The sequence below is a fragment of the Phalacrocorax aristotelis genome, chromosome 17 (genome assembly GCF_949628215.1).
Source record: "Phalacrocorax aristotelis chromosome 17, bGulAri2.1, whole genome shotgun sequence".
NCBI classification, from domain to species: Eukaryota; Metazoa; Chordata; class Aves; order Suliformes; family Phalacrocoracidae; genus Phalacrocorax; species Phalacrocorax aristotelis.
In genome coordinates, this window is record NC_134292.1 from 7,674,222 (window position 1) to 7,692,180 (window position 17,959).

The 17,959-nt window shown below is 47.0% G+C and overlaps 1 protein-coding gene across 10 annotated transcripts in view; it reads left to right on the forward strand.

Annotated features, from left to right (window-relative positions):
• Positions 1-17,959, forward strand: part of PRRC2B (proline rich coiled-coil 2B) — a 50,866-nt gene that overhangs the window by 20,802 nt on the left and 12,105 nt on the right. For 6 of the 10 annotated variants that reach the window (XM_075112599.1, XM_075112600.1, XM_075112602.1 and 3 more), the window contains exons 8-24: positions 3-124; positions 588-730; positions 1,269-1,359; positions 1,758-1,950; positions 2,332-2,647; positions 3,305-3,495; positions 5,955-6,165; positions 6,913-7,132; positions 7,780-9,843; positions 11,378-11,577; positions 12,413-12,558; positions 13,831-13,972; positions 14,582-14,664; positions 15,370-15,561; positions 15,701-15,895; positions 16,325-16,411; positions 17,359-17,463. In XM_075112599.1, the coding sequence (XP_074968700.1) occupies positions 3-124; positions 588-730; positions 1,269-1,359; positions 1,758-1,950; positions 2,332-2,647; positions 3,305-3,495; positions 5,955-6,165; positions 6,913-7,132; positions 7,780-9,843; positions 11,378-11,577; positions 12,413-12,558; positions 13,831-13,972; positions 14,582-14,664; positions 15,370-15,561; positions 15,701-15,895; positions 16,325-16,411; positions 17,359-17,463 (4,701 nt within the window). The remainder of the gene's footprint in view (positions 1-2; positions 125-587; positions 731-1,268; positions 1,360-1,757; positions 1,951-2,331; positions 2,648-3,304; positions 3,496-5,954; positions 6,166-6,912; positions 7,133-7,779; positions 9,844-11,377; positions 11,578-12,412; positions 12,559-13,830; positions 13,973-14,581; positions 14,665-15,369; positions 15,562-15,700; positions 15,896-16,324; positions 16,412-17,358; positions 17,464-17,959) is intronic. The other 4 variants (XM_075112603.1, XM_075112605.1, XM_075112606.1 and 1 more) reach the window with 3 other exon arrangements.

Consider the following 17,959-nt stretch of genomic DNA (forward strand, 5'->3'; position numbering starts at 1 on the left):
AGATGTGTCCACAACAGCCATCTGAGACCCCTGCACCACTGGACCGAGGGTCTTTCCCCCTTCCTCAGCTTCGGCTTGAGCCCCGGGTACCTTTCAGACAATACCAGATGAATGACCAGGATGGGTAAGGCTGCCATGACTGTCCCACTTGAGAGGCAGGTTGTGTCTGTGACATGAACCTTAAACTATGCAAGAACTTGGCCCAGGGATCGAGTTGCATGGGTGAAGCTGCAGGCAGCCACAGAGGAAACCTGATTTTTACCCAAAGCAGCAGTGCTTTGCTCCAACTACAGCAGCATCTGAAATGTTGCAGGACTGCAAGCACTGTGTGTCTGAAGAGCAGGTGGATGTGAGAAGTAGTTGTGTGTGATCCTGGGCTGGAAGGATTGCAGCTCTGATCTGTAAGCCCTAGGAAGTGGGTACCAGGTAGACAAGGGAAAGAAACTTAGCTGGACTGGGAGAGAAACTTGGAGCCCTTGTATGTAAGTGCCTAGTAGAAAAGGACTGATTCACTGTTACAAACTCAGCTCTATGTTCTTTTCTTTACTGTTTGCTCTTTGTAATCACTTCTTTGCATTTCCCTGTAGAAAAGAGAACAGGCTCAGCCTGTCTCGCCCAACGCGTCCGGTTCGGCAGCAAGTAGAGAGAGCACCTCGGCCCACCATTATCAATGCAGAGAACCTGAAGGGGCTGGATGAACTGGACACTGATGCGGATGATGGATGGGCAGGTAAAGTGCTTCCATTCTCTAGCTTAAGGCAACAACTTAGGGTGTGAAGCAAAGTAGTTACTCCTCCCTGAAGCATGAAATAGCCAGAATATTCTGGTGGTTCTGTTTCACTGCCACAGAAAGAAAGAAGGGAAGCAAAGAGTGGTCTCTGTAGTTGTGAAATTGCTGTTGGTGTAAATGATGACACAATGGATCCTTCTGATCTTTCCATCACACTGTACTCAAGGAACTGGATCTGAAGACTCCTAAAAGCTGAAAACACCAAACAGCAGGAGGATAGCAGTATGACTGCTGGGAAGAAGAGTTAGTCCTGCCTTTTCAGTCATGCTGTTCAGTATCCAATTACACAGGGTCTAGCCTGGTGGCTGTCTTCTCGTTTGCAGACTGCTTGCTGCTCCTTTTCTGGGAGCCAGCTGTTCAACAGTGTGGGTCCACACTACTCATGTCATTTCCATGGAGAAGGGATGTATGAGCTTTATAAGGACAAGGGACCTGTTTCCTTCCTCTCATATATCCCTTCTCCATCCTGCCTTTATAGGTATTCACGATGAAGTGGATTACTCTGAGAAACTAAAGTTTAGTGAAGATGAGGAAGAGGAAGAAACTCTTAAAGATGGACGACAGAAGTGGTAAGAAGTGGCTGTGTTGGCACCTACAGTTGTTTCAATAAAAGTAAACAGTAAATGTGATCTTTTAAAAAATTGTTCTAAATGTTGAGGCTTGATCTGCCTATTCATACTGTGTCTTTGTTGATTCCACTGGCCATCATTTGAGTCGGCCTCAAGGATGTGTGTGGGTCTTGAAGCTGCATGCCAGGAGGACAGGCTTTCTTCCTCCTCCCCTTCCTGTGTCTCACCTCTGTTCTGCTGCACAATAGTGTTAATCCTTATGCACCTTAAGAGGGAAGGGCACATTGCTCGTTCTGGTGGTTTTTTGATCTTTGTTAGTTGCCTTTGCCACTTGATAAGACTGCAAGTGCTTTTTGAGGCAAGTAGCAAACGTAATAGCAAAGCTGTTGATATGACAGGAACAGCTGGGATCCCAGAAGGCAGCGACAGTTGTCCCTGAGCTCTGCAGACAGTGCAGATGTCAAACACACCTTGGAGGAAGGAAAGAATTGGGGCGACTCAGTTGGCTTGTCCCGGTCAGTCCGGAAAGTTCAGGATTCACAGCAGCCTCCGAGGAAGCTGAATGGCTGGAGCTCTGCATCTGAATATCAGGTAGGTTGAACTCATGTGAGTGGGCTTGTGCTGCTGGATGCGATGCAGTGCTGTTATTAAGAGGCTAGTTTGACGTTTTATTGAGAACAGGATGCTGATGAATTTCTCAATTCTTTGCTTATATCCAGCTATAGAGAAATCCATCTGCATAGCACTCTCACTAGAGAAGATAAATTGAAGCTGGTCCAGAGCAGTGGGGTTGTCAGACAGTGGGAATGGAGATATTGAACCAGATAGCAATAACTCCCCATCAAAAGGGGGACTTGGCATGAGGATAGAGGGGAGGGAGTCAGGAGGCGATTTTCTTAGCATGGGATTCAAAGCTGAAAATACAGGAGATATTTGGGCCATGCTTATTGAGGAATGCTTTTCCTTTGGCAGAAGCCCACACTGGGAAGCGTTCTCAGACAGCAGTCCCTTGAGGATAAAGAAGAAAAGGTGCCGCTAAGACAGAAGTTTGTGCACTCTGAGATCTCCGAGGCTGTTGAAAGAGCCAGGAGGCGACGGGAAGAGGAGGAGCGGCGAGCCAGGGAGGAGCGTCTGGCAGCATGCGCTGCAAAGCTGAAGCAACTTGATCAGAAATGCAAACTGGCTCAGAAGAGTGGGGAGACCCAGAAACACACAGAGAATGAAGACCTGCGACCCCCAAGCACAGAGAAAAATGCTGTGCAAGAGAATGGTCATGCTCTCCGTAGAGGTAAAGAAACATTGCTTGCCTCACCTTGTGAAAAGTGTATTTTTGCTATTGTGCCAATCTCTTACCTGAAGCGTGGGAGAGTTCCTGGGAGGGAGCATTTGGAGGGTACTTAACTTCATTTGCACTTCAGAGATCAGCTGCTTCATGTATTCTGCAGAGTATTTTGGATTGGTGAAGAAGGTTCATTTGAAAAAAAAAATCCTATTAAAACAGGTGCAGACTTCTTTGGTTGCCTTTATCTAAGCTCGGTCAGATGTGCTAGCAGAGACCTTGTTTGAACAGGCGTCTTGATCTTCTCATGATTGGGTGGTGATATTAAGAAGAGCTCGTGGGCCACAGATCAGAAAAATCCATTAACAGTAAGTGCTGACAGGTTTAAGGAGTAACAGGGGAAACAGACTTTTTTCCCAGTGCTTTAGCAGAAGGCTGATGGCAGAGAAGGATCCTGGAATTTGTCACTAAAACAAGATGGACAAAGCCCTCTAGAGCTATCAAGGCAAATCAGGGAGATGGTGTGTGACATGCTATATGATTGTAATGAAGTTCAACCACATAATGCAGTCAGGACATGCCCATGCAACATGTATGTTGTGGTGTGGTGGTGCACTCGCCAGCTCTGTCATGAGCAGAGCTCTTCAACGGTTTTCTTCTCTGCAGCAACCCCTGAGTTTCACGCACAGGATGTCTCTGTTGGCTATCTGGAAGAGGAGACTCCTGCCCCAGCAGCAGCAGCCCAAAGCAGCAGCGAGGAGGAGCTCAGAGAAGCTCCCTCCCCGGCACAGGAATTCAACAAATACCAGAAGTCTCTTCCCCCACGATTCCAGAGGCAACAGCAGCAACAGCAGCAGGTAATAGGTGTGACACTCCCACCCCTCTTCCTTTGGACCCACACCAAAACCCTTGTGTTTGCTTGGTTCTCAACACAATCAGCACCAACTAACCAACTGTCTTTGGGCTGGGAGGTGATAAATGGGAATTTGACCTTTTTCAGTACTTCTGATCACAGGTGTATCCTGTCTGATGGGGTAAAAGGGCCGTGTATAGGTTACATGAATTTTATGTACACCCCATGATGCTGGAGCTGTTGTGGTTAGGGCTTTCTGTGGCTGGGGAGAGGCGTGGGCAGGCCAGGTTTGTCACTTGCCTGGGAGAAAAGCAGACACTGTTGTCAGAAACATTGACTTGTCTTGCACGGTTGTCTGAGTGTCTCCTGACAATGTGAAGTCTTAGGACTATGTGGTTTGTAGCAGAGCTCTGGTTTGCAAATGGGTGCATGCAGAAGCTGGGGATGTTCCCCTTCCAAAGTCAGGAGAGCAGTGGTGGCTACCTTGGTACTTGCTGTAGGCCTGATCCAGTGAAGTGTCTAATGCCTTTGGCTGGCAGTCAACCTGGTGAACATCTGCTCTTATTCCCTGGCACAAGATGAGAGCTGCTGTTCTTCAGCACTGCTACAGTGACAGGCCAAGGGAAAGGAAAACCTTTGGGGATCAACGGCTTCCATTTCATGTTGCACTTGCTGTGCTCTTAGCCTGTTAGGTATGGGCAGACATTTGCTCTCTGGGGCAAAACGTGCTTAGGTTGGCAGGTGGTTGGACCCTGCTGCTGGGCTGAACATGAGAGTTGTAAAGTGGCACGCTTCTCATTCCACCTCCTGCCTTTGCAGAGAGGTGGTCTTCTACATCTGCTCTAACCTACCCAACCTTTTTTCTATGAGGCTCTTACAAAGCAGTATTTTCTTGGCACCATAAACATGTTTGGTCTTAATTGTTTCATTTTTGTTTCATTGAAAACTCTTCTGGGGCTCTGAGAGACTAGCCTGGACTGCTCTGTGTGTCTTGCGTCTTGCCTGGCCTTATGGTGCTGTATACATACATACTATTCAGCTCTTCTTCCAGATGCAGTCAGCCTCCTTAGGGTGGCAGAGTCAAAGCAAGGGACAGAATATCCAGGCTTGAGATAATGCAGAGTTAATTGCTGTTCTTCACAGAATAACCACTTGAAATGTGATATAATCAACGCTGCTGCAGACCTTACTGAAGAGCTCACAATTGGCTTTTGCTTGGGAGCTCAGTAATTGCTCTTTTATGGATGCTCCCCTGTGCTTGTTACTGGGCAGTTGACATTTGCATGATTCAAATGTACAGCAGCAAACGCTGCTAATGTTACTTTTTTAAAGAGATGCTCTTAAACTAAAAATAATTGGATGTCTTTGCTGTCATGCTAATAATACCGCAGGTCACTGCTACTGGAAGAACATGAAATTTTCATTTTATTTTCTCTTATCCTCTGTGTCGTTAGTATATATGAGGCAGTTTGTATTTTGGCTGGCTTGTATTGCTGCTTTGGTAGCAATGGCTCCGTGAAAAGAACAAAAGATAGTGTTGGTATCATTAATGAAATATTTTCTCCAAGGTACTGGAACACTAGGTAGCTCAGATAATATTTACATTTATCTGAGTTTCTCTCTTGCCATAATGATGTGTCAGGTTCAGATTTAAGGGCGTCTCCCTTGCTCTGCAGTAGGGGATTGTCTTTTTTTTAACAAACAGTTATAGTAGCTGATACTGCTGTAAGCTTAGTAAGAAGAGATGGTGGGAAGTTTGACAGGTAAATAGATGTATTTCATGTTAATTGGAGCTGTTTACCTTTTGAAAGCTTTCTTTGGTACACAAAGCTCCCTTCAAATATAGGTTCTTCTTGGACCTTTGGCAAAAGTTAAGCGTTGCATCAGATTAGCATCGTGACAATCCTCAGCTAAAGGAAGGTGGACTGGCCATGTGGAAGATGGGACACAACCTGAAGGTGTCAGCTCATCTCTGGAGGATACACAGGAATAATAACATATTTATAGCTCTCTTAATTGAATTTAGGTTGTTCTTATTTAATCTGTTGGCTTACCATGAGTAGAACTAATATATCTGCACACTAAAAAACTTATAATTGGATTTCATCCGAAGAGCAATGTCTTCTAAAGTATTTGGTTCCAATTAGGAAATTGTGTTTGACAGGAAGCTGTCCTGTATCTCGCAGAAGTGTTGAGAACATGCAAACTCTAGTTTTGAAGCTGATCCATTGCATTTGGCCATGTGGTGTGGCCCATAGGGGTGTGAGATTCTGGCTGCAACATATTCTGGCTGTTTTGGGTATCTGGAGAATAAGAACTGCCATGTTCCCAGTTGGTAGTGAAATGCCCATACCTGCTCTACCCTCCCATGGGAATGTGTTTTCCTTTGGCTGGCCAGTTTGCAAGTGTGATTCCTGGCACCATGACCAATAGTGTTAAACAGCCCATCCTTCTTCCCTGCAGGAGCAGCTGTACAAGATGCAGCACTGGCAGCAGCAGCAGCAAGTCTATCCTCCCCCATCCCATTCCCATCCCCAAAGGACATTCTACCCGCCGCACCCCCAGATGCTTGGCTTTGATCCTCGCTGGATGATGATGCCCTCTTATATGGACCCTCGCATGGCCCAGAGTCGCACCCCCGTGGATTTCTACCCTTCAGCCCTTCACCCTTCCGGTAAGCTGTTTTCAGTGTTTCCCTTCATCGTGGCTGTTGAGTTCATCCATATCTGAGAATCTGCTGTGCTTCACCCACTGTACCTCTGTCCAGATTTTGTGTCCTGGCTGGCTGTGATTGACCTTCTCTAGAGATGAGAAAGAGTCAGTTGCAATGAGAGCTGGTGGGGGAACAGAGGAGGTTGGGAGGGAGGACACCTGCCTGTTCATCCCCTGCACTGCAATGGGAGATCTCCCCTAACAGCTTTGGAGTCCTAGTGGGTGTAAAATCAGATCTTGCCCCTTGGAGGAGAAAGATCAGTTTGGGAGTTACTGTAATCATATGAAAACTAAATAGACCCTCTTCAAGAAATGTGATGGAGAAATCCTGTAGTTCCTTAGCTGTGTCCTCCTAGCACCTTCCTACCTCGTTACTCATCTTCGGAAGTGTGAATGTAAACATCAGGATAAATCCTTCCCTTGAGTTTGTGGTTTGTTTTCACACACCTGCTTGCTTCCAAGCCACTGATGGTGTGTAGTGTTCTGTGCAGGCTGGGATCTGAAAGCTGTCACTTTTCTGTATCACTCCAGGTGTATTTCCCAGCTGTATATTTCCCAAGCACAGGCTCCCCTTTGCCAGAGAGGTTCCCATGGCTGCAGTCACCTGCTGCCCTGGAAGGAAGGGGGGGGAGTCAAGCTAGCTGTGGATTGTTAATTCTTCTTGGCTGTGAGACCCTAGTGTTAATGGTATGAACTCTGTCGTGACCAGGAATTATGAAGCCCATGATTCAGCAGGACTCCATCGGGGGGAGCAGCTGTCGGTCTGAAGATCAGAACTGTCAGGCAGGGCAGGCAGAAAGGAAAACTGCTCCCTTGGACCCTGTGCCAGTATGGGGCCAGGAGAGCTACACATCCCTGCAGAGCAAAGGGTACTCCCTGTCACATCAAAAACAGGCTGACAACATGACCGTGGAGGGGCTGCATGCCAGGTGAGTGCAGAACTCCCCTGTCCTCATGCATGCTGTGATGGGAGGTGCTGCCATAAGCCATGTTCTACTGAAAAGCAGGTGTAGAGTTGACCCAAAAGGTATCTCTGAACAGGCCAAGGTACTGATCTGGTAGCACTCTTACACTGTTCAGTGTTTATGTCATGGAGGTGCTTACAGACTGAGCTATTCAGTTTTCTATCTGATGCCGATGTCGAGGCTGACCAGCCTGGAGCCTGTAGGAGAGGGGCACTTGGCACCTACATGGGTAGGTACGGAAAACAGTCAAAAATTCCGATACTTTCTAGCTTGTCTCCTAATGCTTTGGGACTTTCTGAAACCGATTCCTTGTTTTTGGATCTCCACATATGTTGGAGGCTGAATCTCCCTTTATTTCTTAAGTTTGCTGCCCATCATAGGAACTGCTTTCTTTATCATCCATTGATTTGACAAACCAGGCAGCGCAGCCTGGGGCCCCAGCAGATCTGCCCAGCATTCAGGTATTTATAGGCTCATTGCCTCATGATTTAGAACAAACCCCAATTTTATTTATTTGTTTCCACCTCTTGTGCCCAGCCTGGGCCCTTGGAGATGTGCTGTGCTCTGCGTTAGCTGACTTTTGCTTGTTTGTTTGTTTGTTTGTTTCCCAGGAATGGCAGTTACTCTGCTTCTCCTGGAAGGCCAGACAGCCTAAGCACCCAGCGAGATCTCTTTGAGGAGAGAGGGGAGGAGTACTTGAATGCTTTTGACAAGAAGGCCCAAGCAGACTTTGACAGCTGCCTGTCTTCTCAGAGGATAGGCCAAGATCTCTTGTTTCAGCATCAGGAGACTGTGCAGGAAACCTGTCCTGCTGGCAACCGTCATGCAAACTTGAGGTGTTCACCCCTAGAGCCTGATTTTATCCAAGCAGAGAAGAAGCCTGAATATAATGGCTGGGATATCAGCCACCATCAGAAACCCGCAGAGACTGCAGCGGAAGTTGTGGAAGAAGCGCCCAGGGATGAGCAGTCATTCAGTGCTGACCCGTGGAAGAAAGAAGGAGCTAATACCAAACAGCCTGCTGAAGAAACAACAGAGTGGGCTCCTGAGAACCGGAACACCAGTGGTCAGCACCAGGAGCAAATGGGGAGGACTCGGCGATCAGGCCCAATTAAAAAACCAGTCCTGAAAGCCCTCAAGGTGGAAGAGAAGGAGAAGGAGATGGAGAAGGTTAAACTGGAGGGAGAGGACACCCTGCACCCACTCAAGGAGAAGGCGGCTGTTCAGAAAGTAGAAAATGAGTCAGATGATTCTGCAGCCTTACTCAACTCCACGCGTTACCTGCTGGATGACAAAGGTTCTTCCCAAGCCAGCCTTGCCCGAGAGGCTGAGAAATCCCAAGAGGAAGAAGAGGAGGAAGAGGAGGAAGAGAAGCCAGAAAGAGCCTGGGAGAACAAACTATCCAGAGAGTCCGGTGATCTCCCTCCCACAAAAAGAAACAACTGGATCTTCATTGATGAGGAGCAAGCATTTGGTGGGAGAGGTCAAGGACGTGGGCGGGGGAGAGGCTTCAGAGAGTTCACTTTCAGAGGCCGAGGCACTGTGGTGGGCAGCCGGGGAGTCTATAACAACCAGCGGAGCAGTCGAGGGCGAGGGCTTCGGGAGTTCAACCAGCCAGAAGACTTCCCCAGAGGCAAGCCAAGGCGCCGGATTGCAAGTGAGACACACAGTGAAGGGTCAGAATACGAGGAGCTCCCCAAGCGTCGCAGACAGAGAGGCTCGGAAAACAGCAATGAAGGCTCTGTGCTAGACCGGGAGGACAGTGATTTGAAAAAGGGAGACTTCAAAGAGTCTTGGAGGTCCAACAAAATCTATTCAGATGATCACAGTACTCTGGATCCTAAAATGAGGGCTCCGAGAGCTTTTGGGAGATCATTACCACCAAGACTGAGCAACTCTGGCTATGGGCGAAGGGGTTTCATGGGTAAGGAGCCCACGCAGTGGCAAGGCAGGAGTGGGGGAGCAGGGTGGCAGGAGTACAGCCACACCTCTCCATCGGACACTTTCGGGAGCAGGCAGCAGTCTGACAGGGACTACATTCAGGATTCTTATAAACACGTGGATTCCTTCTCCAGTCGGGTTTTTGACGAGGGTCATCTGGAAGACAAAAGGCACTTTTTCCAGGAGGATTACTCAGCAGATCAGGAGAACATAGAGAACAGACCATTCAGGAGGCGGCGTCCCCCCCGCCAAGACAAGCCCCCACGATTCAGGCGCCTCAGGCAAGAGAGGGAATCGGTCGGCCAGTGGAACCCCGAGGAGGGAGGCCCCAACCTGCTGCCCAGCCAGTGGCCTGGAAGACCCAAGCTGACCACCGCAGAGAAGAGCAGCATCTCGGGCAGGCGGTCTCCTGAGCTGTCCTACCAGAACTCATCGGACCATGCCAATGAGGAGTGGGAGACTGCATCTGAAAGCAGTGACTTCAGCGAGCGGCGGGAGAGGCGAGATGGAATTTCAGAGAGCGAAGGCCAGCTGGAGGGTGGCCTCGGGAGTGGGAGCTTGGGAGAGAAGAGGGAGCTAGCAAAGAGGAGCTTCTCAAGCCAGAGGCCACTTGTTGACAGGCAGAGCCGCAAGGCTGAGCCAACAGGGTTTTCAGAGCAGTCTGTCAGGACTGGTGTAGGAGCGGCTTCCAGATATGAGAGCCAGCAGAATGGGACACTGATAAAAAGCAAAAGGTAAAGTTGCATTCTGGTGTCCAGATATCTGTCATCTGATATGCAGATATTGGAGGAGTGGAGAAGGGCTGGGCTGTGGGTGAGGAGCAGTTGGCTGTTTTTCTTTTCATCTAGTGCAGGTGACTTCCAGCACCATTTATCCAACCTTATGACATCCAAGAGTTTCTTCATTGTCTGTTTTACGACTGATTGATGCCTTTTCTTCTGTGCTGGGAATCCAGGTTTATGGAAGCTGCTGAGACACTGTGGGCATGACATGTACTGCTGCTCTTTACCTTAGTTTTGGGCCAAGACAGGCCTCCGCTCTCTGGACTGTCTCTCACTAAAGGCATGATAGATAAAGAAGGAAATCCTGTTCCTTAACTCCAAATGTATTGTGTACTTCCTCTCCTATCATGGGTCCCTAATGGAGTGTAGCAGAGCACAGAAGTGAGGGTTGGGTTCTCCTGGGATAAGTTGCTGTGAGCTGTGCAGATTGAACACCTGGATTCCCAGTAGTGTGGTTGTGGCATGAGTGCAATGTGTGATGTTGCCAGTCCTAGCTTTGCCTGAGCAAATATTTTCTTAGATGTTAGTGTTAGACCAGTGATGAATGGCAAGTAGCGTGTGTTCCTAGCTGGTGGGAGGAGTTCCTTCTGGGAGTATCTTAAGACAACTTCAAGGCTAGGGATTAAGTGCTTCCTTGCTTCTTGTGAAAAATCTGATGCTGGGTTAGGTGGGCTTTGGTCCTGGGCCAATTTGACAGGTCCCTTGTTACCCTTTCCTTCACCAGGAACACAAGAAAGAGTCTTGTGCAGCTGCATTGTATTGGGTTTAAAGCACTGATAAATAGGCAACTTGTTCTTTGTTTTCTGTCCTCTTGTGACCCATCTCCTCCAACTGCTGGATGTAGTAACTAATAGTAATTTATATGGAAATAAGGGAGAGGAGAGCTGATGTCTGGACAGATGCATGCTGGTAGAAAGAGAAAGCAAGGGAAGGAGGAAGATTTCCCCCCCCATCTCCTTTAACCATGCCTCTTGTGAGTTGAATGATGTGTGGATGGTGGTCAAATAGGCAAAAAAAATCTGGGAGAAATGAAATGGGAAAATTGTATATATTTTTTCTCAATGTCATCAGCCTTTCCCCATCTCCCTTCCCCTCACCTGATGCTTGCCAAAAAAAAGTGGTTGATTGCAAAGAGGAGTAGGAATGCTGTTAGAGCAGTGCCATAGGAGGGTAGGAGACACTGTACAGAAGCACAGAGCCCTCCTAGGGACAAGCTAGGGTATTAGCTTTGTTGCAGGGGCAGTGTGTTGGTTGACTCATGAGTACAGGTATTGTTCTGTTTCCATCCCACTTCCACAGTAACACGCTTGTAATGGGCAGTGTGGTCAGAATTTAACGTCTGCTTCAGTTGGGCAAAGGCTGGGGAAGGATGAGGTGCAATTAGAAAACCGGTAGTAAAGAAAAATATAGCCCATATGTTTTCTTCTTGCTACTTCTACTCATCTCCTAGTGACAAACATGGTTCCTTTCCCTTCTTTCCTGGTAGGTCTCCAGAAGAAGGAGGGGGCCTTGGCAACACCAGTGGTGGGAGCAGCCACTCTATTTACAGCTTGGATAGGGCCTCCCATGCGAACTCGGAGAGTGCTGAGGGGCCGGGTAAAAAGCCAGAGAAGGAGCCCAAATCCACTGCACAAAGAGCAAGTGAGAAGGGAGAGGCCTTGTCACAGTTTGAACTGAATTATGGAAGTGAGTGTCTTAATTCATTGATTTCTTTAAAGGGATGAGACATTGTGGCTGCCTTCAAGCCAGACTGATTCAATCCAGTGTGAATTTAAATATCAGATAGATTTTTTTCAATTTATTTACACAAACAAGAAAATGCTAGTGTATCTAAATAGGGAAAACATGAAGACAAAGATGGTTTTAAATTCTAAACCCAAACTTCCAGCCAGATCTGACAGTGTCTCTAATGTTTCTTCTGTAGAAAGCTTGTTTTTAGGGAGAATATTTCCATATTTCTAAGATTTTAAATGTCAAGCCCAAACTACCTCATTAAATGTGAAGGAAGTTGAAAGAGCATCCAGAGTGGGGAATTTGGGTCTGAGCCATGGCAGGGAGGCAAGAAATGAGCTTCCCTGAAACCATTGTCATTAGGCCATGACTTGGCTTTTTGACATTCATAGAACTGAGGTTTTACATCCAGACGTGATGGGTGTGTTTTCAAAAGTACCTGTGCCTGCTTTGTCCTTGCTAATATTTGGAAAGGTGTGAGATTTGTTTCAACTGATATTACAGCTAAGGTTAGTTAAGTTACTACATGGCTCACATTCCTGAGCTCTCCCAGCTGGAGCATGCTCATCTTGAGGCAGAGGAGAGCAAAGCCCTGCAGGATAAAATGACTGGTAGATGTCAGCAGATTACCGTGGCTTAGTTTTCAAAGCTTAGTTGCAGTGCTGCTGGCTGAACTTCTTTACCTGTAGCATGGATCCTATCTGGAATGCACTCTTTAAATTATTGCAATTATAAAGCTTTATATGCATACCCACATGCACTGTTTTCTCCCCATATATACTTTGTTTAGGTACCATCATTGATAATCGGGTGTCAAACACAGCAGAAGAGAATGAAGTAGGTTCTATGACAGGTGAAGGCTTCATTGAGGTTCTTACTAAAAAGCAGCGTCGTTTGCTGGAAGAGGAGCGAAGGAAGAAGGAACAGGCTGCTCAGGTGAGGAATGGGAGGCAGAAAAAGCTTAACCTGATGTTTGGACTGCAATGAGAGGACCAGGGCCCCAAAAAGTGTTTAGATGGATGAGCAGAAGAACATGCAGTTGGCCACAGGAATACAGGTGCTGTATTAGGCCCTGGAAACATATTTTGGCTCTGATGGGCAGGGACCATTGGTCTGAAAAGGGTGGTTAGATTTCTGACTGTTCTTGTTCTCTAGCAGAATTGTTCATTGTGAGTTAAGGGAGGGTATTCTAAAGGGATTCTCATCCAAAGCAACTTGGCTCCCTAAGCCAGTTGCTGGCTGTATTTGGTGGATATTGGGCAGCAGTGAGCAGTGGAGGACCTCTGTACTTTTGCTGTGTCAACAATGTTGACACATTGCTAGGACAGGATGTGGTAGCTGCCTTGCCGGAGGTGTTATGTTTGTGTCTGGGCACCTGATCAGAAAGAAACTAACAAACTGGAAGAATCTCTGACTGTTTTGTGTTCATAATAGGATAAAGGAGTTGATTTACAGAAGATTTAAGACTGCAGTGTGGATAGCTTAGTTAAGTAATGTTTAGGAGGGGGGCATTTTTCTACATGTGCTGGAAGACTTGCAGATTCTAGGGGAATAAGGGAATATTTTGATGTGAAAGGGAGACCTAGTGAAATCTGGAGGACTAAATGCAAATTAAAAACATTGTTGGGAAGTGCTTCCTGATAAGGGAGGCTTGTGGCAGGTTCAGAAAGTCTCACAAGCAAAGTTATAAAAGCTGGGTTGTGTGGCATCTTTAAAATTAACCTGAAGGCAACATGTGAATGTACAGTGGGAAAGGTCTTGCAGAGATGTGCTTCTCTTTCTATTCGGATCTGGGCTCTGAAAGAGCCATCTTTGTATTGTGAGATTATTAATTGATCTTGCTTTAGCTGGAGTAAAAGAGAGGATTTAAGTAGAGCAAGTCTGCTGTAGTGTTAATTTTGCTTTGCTTTGTAGCCTATCCACCCACCTCCCCAAAAGAAAAGAAAACTCATGCTGCTGAAGGCAGCTTTTTTTCACTGGCTTCTTAGACTGGGGGAACATCTCAGTAGCCACAGGGTCCATTAAAAAAAAAAAAAACCAAACCAAAAAGGCGGGGGAAGTCAGAACTACTTTGTCTGGTTCTGTTACATGAGTTGGGGTCTTTTCACGTTGTAGCATTTAGAAATCCAGGGTTTGAAGTTGCCAGGAGCAGACTGTGTTAGCACAGTGCAGTGACAGGTCTTACGGCCTGTGCCTTTTCCCTATCAGGCACCAGCTAAGGCCCGCGTCCTTCAGTCTCGCATTCCTCCGCGATTTGCTAAGAAGCAGAACAGCTTGTGCCTGGAGCAAAGTGATGTAACCGTTTCTGGAAACAGCCTGGGCACAGAGATCTGGGAGAGCAACAGCCCAGGTAAGTTTGGGTCTGTCTGTTCTGGAGTGTTTCACACAGCTGGGAATCCTCTGGTGTACGCAGGAAGGACAAGGCGTCCATGCTTAAGGAGCCAAAACCTTTTGTCTGGTGCTGGAAGTAGGCGGGGAGCTAGCAGACATCTGGAGTAGCATCTGTTCAAAGCTGTACTGAGCAACCATCTGCCTCCTGTTGCTGACCGTGTCACTCTCCTAATCTATTTCTTGGGTCTTCTTGTGACATCAAGATCCTATGTAGCATTTGTTAGCCTGTTGGGCTGGATCTACTTCAGCCAGTTTCTTACTTTGCCTTCCTCTGTTTTCTCATTCTCTAACCCGGAGGGAGCTAGTGCCTCCCTTGTTTCTGTATCTGCTCTTCTACTGTTTTCATGTTCCCTAAGAAATCTCTTCCCTATTCTCTACCCTCACTCTCGATACCCTGTCTTCTCCGTGCTGTGTCATGCCGCAGCTGAATGGGCAGCACTGGCTCTGAGGTGGTCAAAATAGCCTCACATCTTGAAAATGAAAGTGAATAGTGTAACATGCATGGTGTGCAAGGTGTGTTCACAGCTGTGTTTCAAGCAGCTGAACCCTGCCCTCCCTTCTCTTCCAGCTCTTTCTGTTCAGTCTCCTGGCAGTGATTCCTGGAGCAAGCCTGTAAACACCTTTAATGGTACTGAATCTAGCACCACTGAGGTAAGTGGCACCTAATGTGCCATCCAGGTATTGAGTGTATAAAATATTAACGTAGGTGGCTTACGCTTCTCATTGCTCCATCTGTGCTTAGCAACTCTCAGCTCTGCTTGTGCAATTTTAAACTGTCTCTTTGCAGTTCTAATTTGAGCCTGATGCTGCTCAAATCTTGTCCTAGGGGGCCAAGTGCTGCTTGGTGTTCCATGTGGCTATAAATCTGGAGTAACTGTCTGGTAGAGCTGTTCCCAGGTTATACTCCTATCTGGATGCAGAATGAGGTCGAGGATGGTGGAATTCCGTAGGTCATGTTTTTGTGTGCCTCATGCCTGTGAGGAGTGTGTAGCTGTAGCCTTAATGCAGAGAGGGTGGAGGAGGTTCCTGAATACTTCACCTCTGGAGACCAGAGTTCAAATCTGGTTTGAGTCACAAGTGAAATGAGTTTGGCAATCTCAGCCTAGTTGCTCTGTGGGACACTTATTCCTTATTCTGAAGCCATAGTCCGGTTGGTGCATCGGTTAACCTGTCTCAGGGTTGTGTAGAGCTGAAGCAGCAGCCAAGAGATGCTGCAGGTCAGGCCCAACTCCTTTGCCGTTAACCAAGAGTGTGATCTGAAAAGGGGACATGGTCTTGCTGTTTTCTGGGATTTTTTTCCTCCTTTTGGAGCTGGGTCGGAGTCTGGGGCTTTAACACATTTCGTGCTTTGCATAGCAGGGTTTTAAAGGCAGCCAGGGGGATAGTGGCATTGACTTGAGCGCGGAGTCTCGGGAATCCTCCGCTACCTCCTCTCAGCGCAGCTCTCCATATGGCACCCTCAAACCAGAGGAGATGAATGGGGCTGGCCTGGTGGACCCAAAGCCTGACTGCCAGAAGGAGCAAGTGCAGAAGCAATCTGATAAAAAGGTAATCTGGATTTGCAGCCAAGCCAGAGCACATAGTGAGAGACCTTGTGAAGTGGTTGTGTTGTTCTTGATAGCATTTTTAAGGCTTGAGATTGGGTTATTCAGTCTTTGTGTCTCAGCCTCTCTGCTTTCCTGTTAAGGATTCAGATCAAGGCTCAGGACAGAACAAGGAACACAAGCCTGGACCAATCGGCAACGAACGCTCCCTGAAAAACAGAAAGGGTTCGGAGGGAACGGAACGGCTGGAAGGGAATATTCCCCCTGTTAACGGGGTGGAAATTCACGTGGATTCTGTACTTCCTGTGCCACCCATTGAATTTGGAGTAAATCCTAAAGTGAGGATTGAATTTAATTTTATCTTCTTGGTGATTTGAGCTTGTTGAGATATGAAAGGTGCTTTGAGGCAGAAGGATTATTTAGCGGAAGCTTCCAGCTGTAGATTTGCCTTAGATTTCATTACTGACACAAACCAGGTACTCAAGGTGTCTTGGCAAACGTAATATTGGAAATACTGTCCCAAGGACCAGCTGGGGTGGTAACAGAGGTGAGGGACAAAATTATGGCCATCTAAGCCTTTGTGTGCCACTGGGGGTTGCCGGCTGCTGAGTGCTGGGAAGTGTCTGTTTGTTCTCTTCCGGCAAGGCTTACTTGGAGGATAATCTTTAGTTTCTAGTGTCATGATTCAGGCTAAAGTCATTAACCATGAGAAGCAGGTGGGCAGCCCTCGGCCCTGGATTTGAATCTTGTGTGTTTTGATTTTTCAGGATTCTGACTTCAGCTTGCCACCTGGTTCTGCCTCTGGCACTGCAGCTAACCCTGTCACCAAATTGCAGGATGCCTTGGCCAGTAATGTAAGTATTTGGTTTTTCTTTTGGCATTGATTCATCAGAGATGATCCTTAGTTAAACCTCAGATGCTTCCAAAGAGAGCAAGCATATTTCTTTGCAGTTGACTTCACACTTAATGCTTAGGCAGCACGCGTGACTAAAATCCATAATGGAAATCTGTGCCCTCAAGGTACCTTGGTAAAATGAGCATCACTAGCTGAGAAGTGACATAGGGAGCGACTCCATTATCATTCAGTGACCTGTGTAAGGCAAGAAGTATTGCAGATCTCTGAGATCGCCATTCTCCCATGAGATATAAAAAAGAGCTGGTAATGGATGTGATGTGGATAGTGGCATTCTTAGGCCCGGACTGCCAGCTTCCTCAGAAGGTCTCGTCTGCCACAGCAAGGCAGAGAACTAACTTGTTAGCCAGGTCCTTTTGGATGTTTCCTAGCTTGTTCCAGCCGTCTGGGTATTTCATTATTATATGTGAAAGACTGAGCACTCTGAAAGCCCAGCTTGTAGCTCAGCTGTGGACAGAAATGTGAGAAACTCTCAAAGCTGCTTTTAAAATGTCTTCAAGTCTGTAGGCTGTCTGATCTTGGAGGTTGTGTTTCTTTTCAGAAGTGCTGTTTCAGAAACGGCATTTGTCTGAAATCTATCCTGTTGCAAATATGGGACAGGAAGGGGAACTCTTCTGCAAATTGAAGTTACTGGGTCAAATTGATGCTTAAGCAGAAGCTGGTTTACTTTGACATAGTGGCTGTCATTGCACATCACCAAAGCTTCATTTATTCCAACAGCAGAATGGATCATGGTTGACTGTGGTACTTAACGCCCGCAGTACAACTGATTGAATCTTTTGAGGTCTAGTTACTAGAGCTGCCAGCTGAGGCTCTGTCAGCCTTGGTAGCTCATGACGTTCTCATAATAGTTTATAAAGTATTCACCATTTATGAATCTCCCCTCAGGCAGGGTTAACACAGTCCATTCCCATTCTGCGAAGAGATCACCACCTCCAGCGGTGCATTGGCCTGAACCCGATGTCCTTCCCCACTGCAGACCTTACTCTTAAGGTAAGCAAGCTGGCATGTGTGTTTGTCCTAGGTGGGGATGCCGTGTCTCCATGGCCACAGTAGTGAGGGTGGAGAGATCTTTCCCATAGTGTTTTGTTAGGTACTGCTAAATCTTTAGTTAGCTTCTGTAGAAGTTGTGCATATATGCTGTTCAGCATGGGTGGAAGGGTGTGTGTTTCAACAGTCCTGGATGCTGAAGCCCTCACCTATTTTAGAACAAGTGCAACAGAGCTTTCTTGCTATTTCAGTAGCTGGTGAGATGGCTGGTCAGGGATCCTAGGAGCCTGATGGATTAAAGAAGGAAAAAAAAAAAAACAAACAAAAAACCAAAAACCAAAAGTACAAACAACAATGACAAACCCCCCAACCAAATAAACCAAAGCAGAAAAACACCACCACCCCCAAACCCAAAAAACTCAGCAAATACGAAGAGGGACTCAATGTGCATGAAGGATACTTGCCCATTGGGAATTGGTATGAAACCCCTTGACCTGAG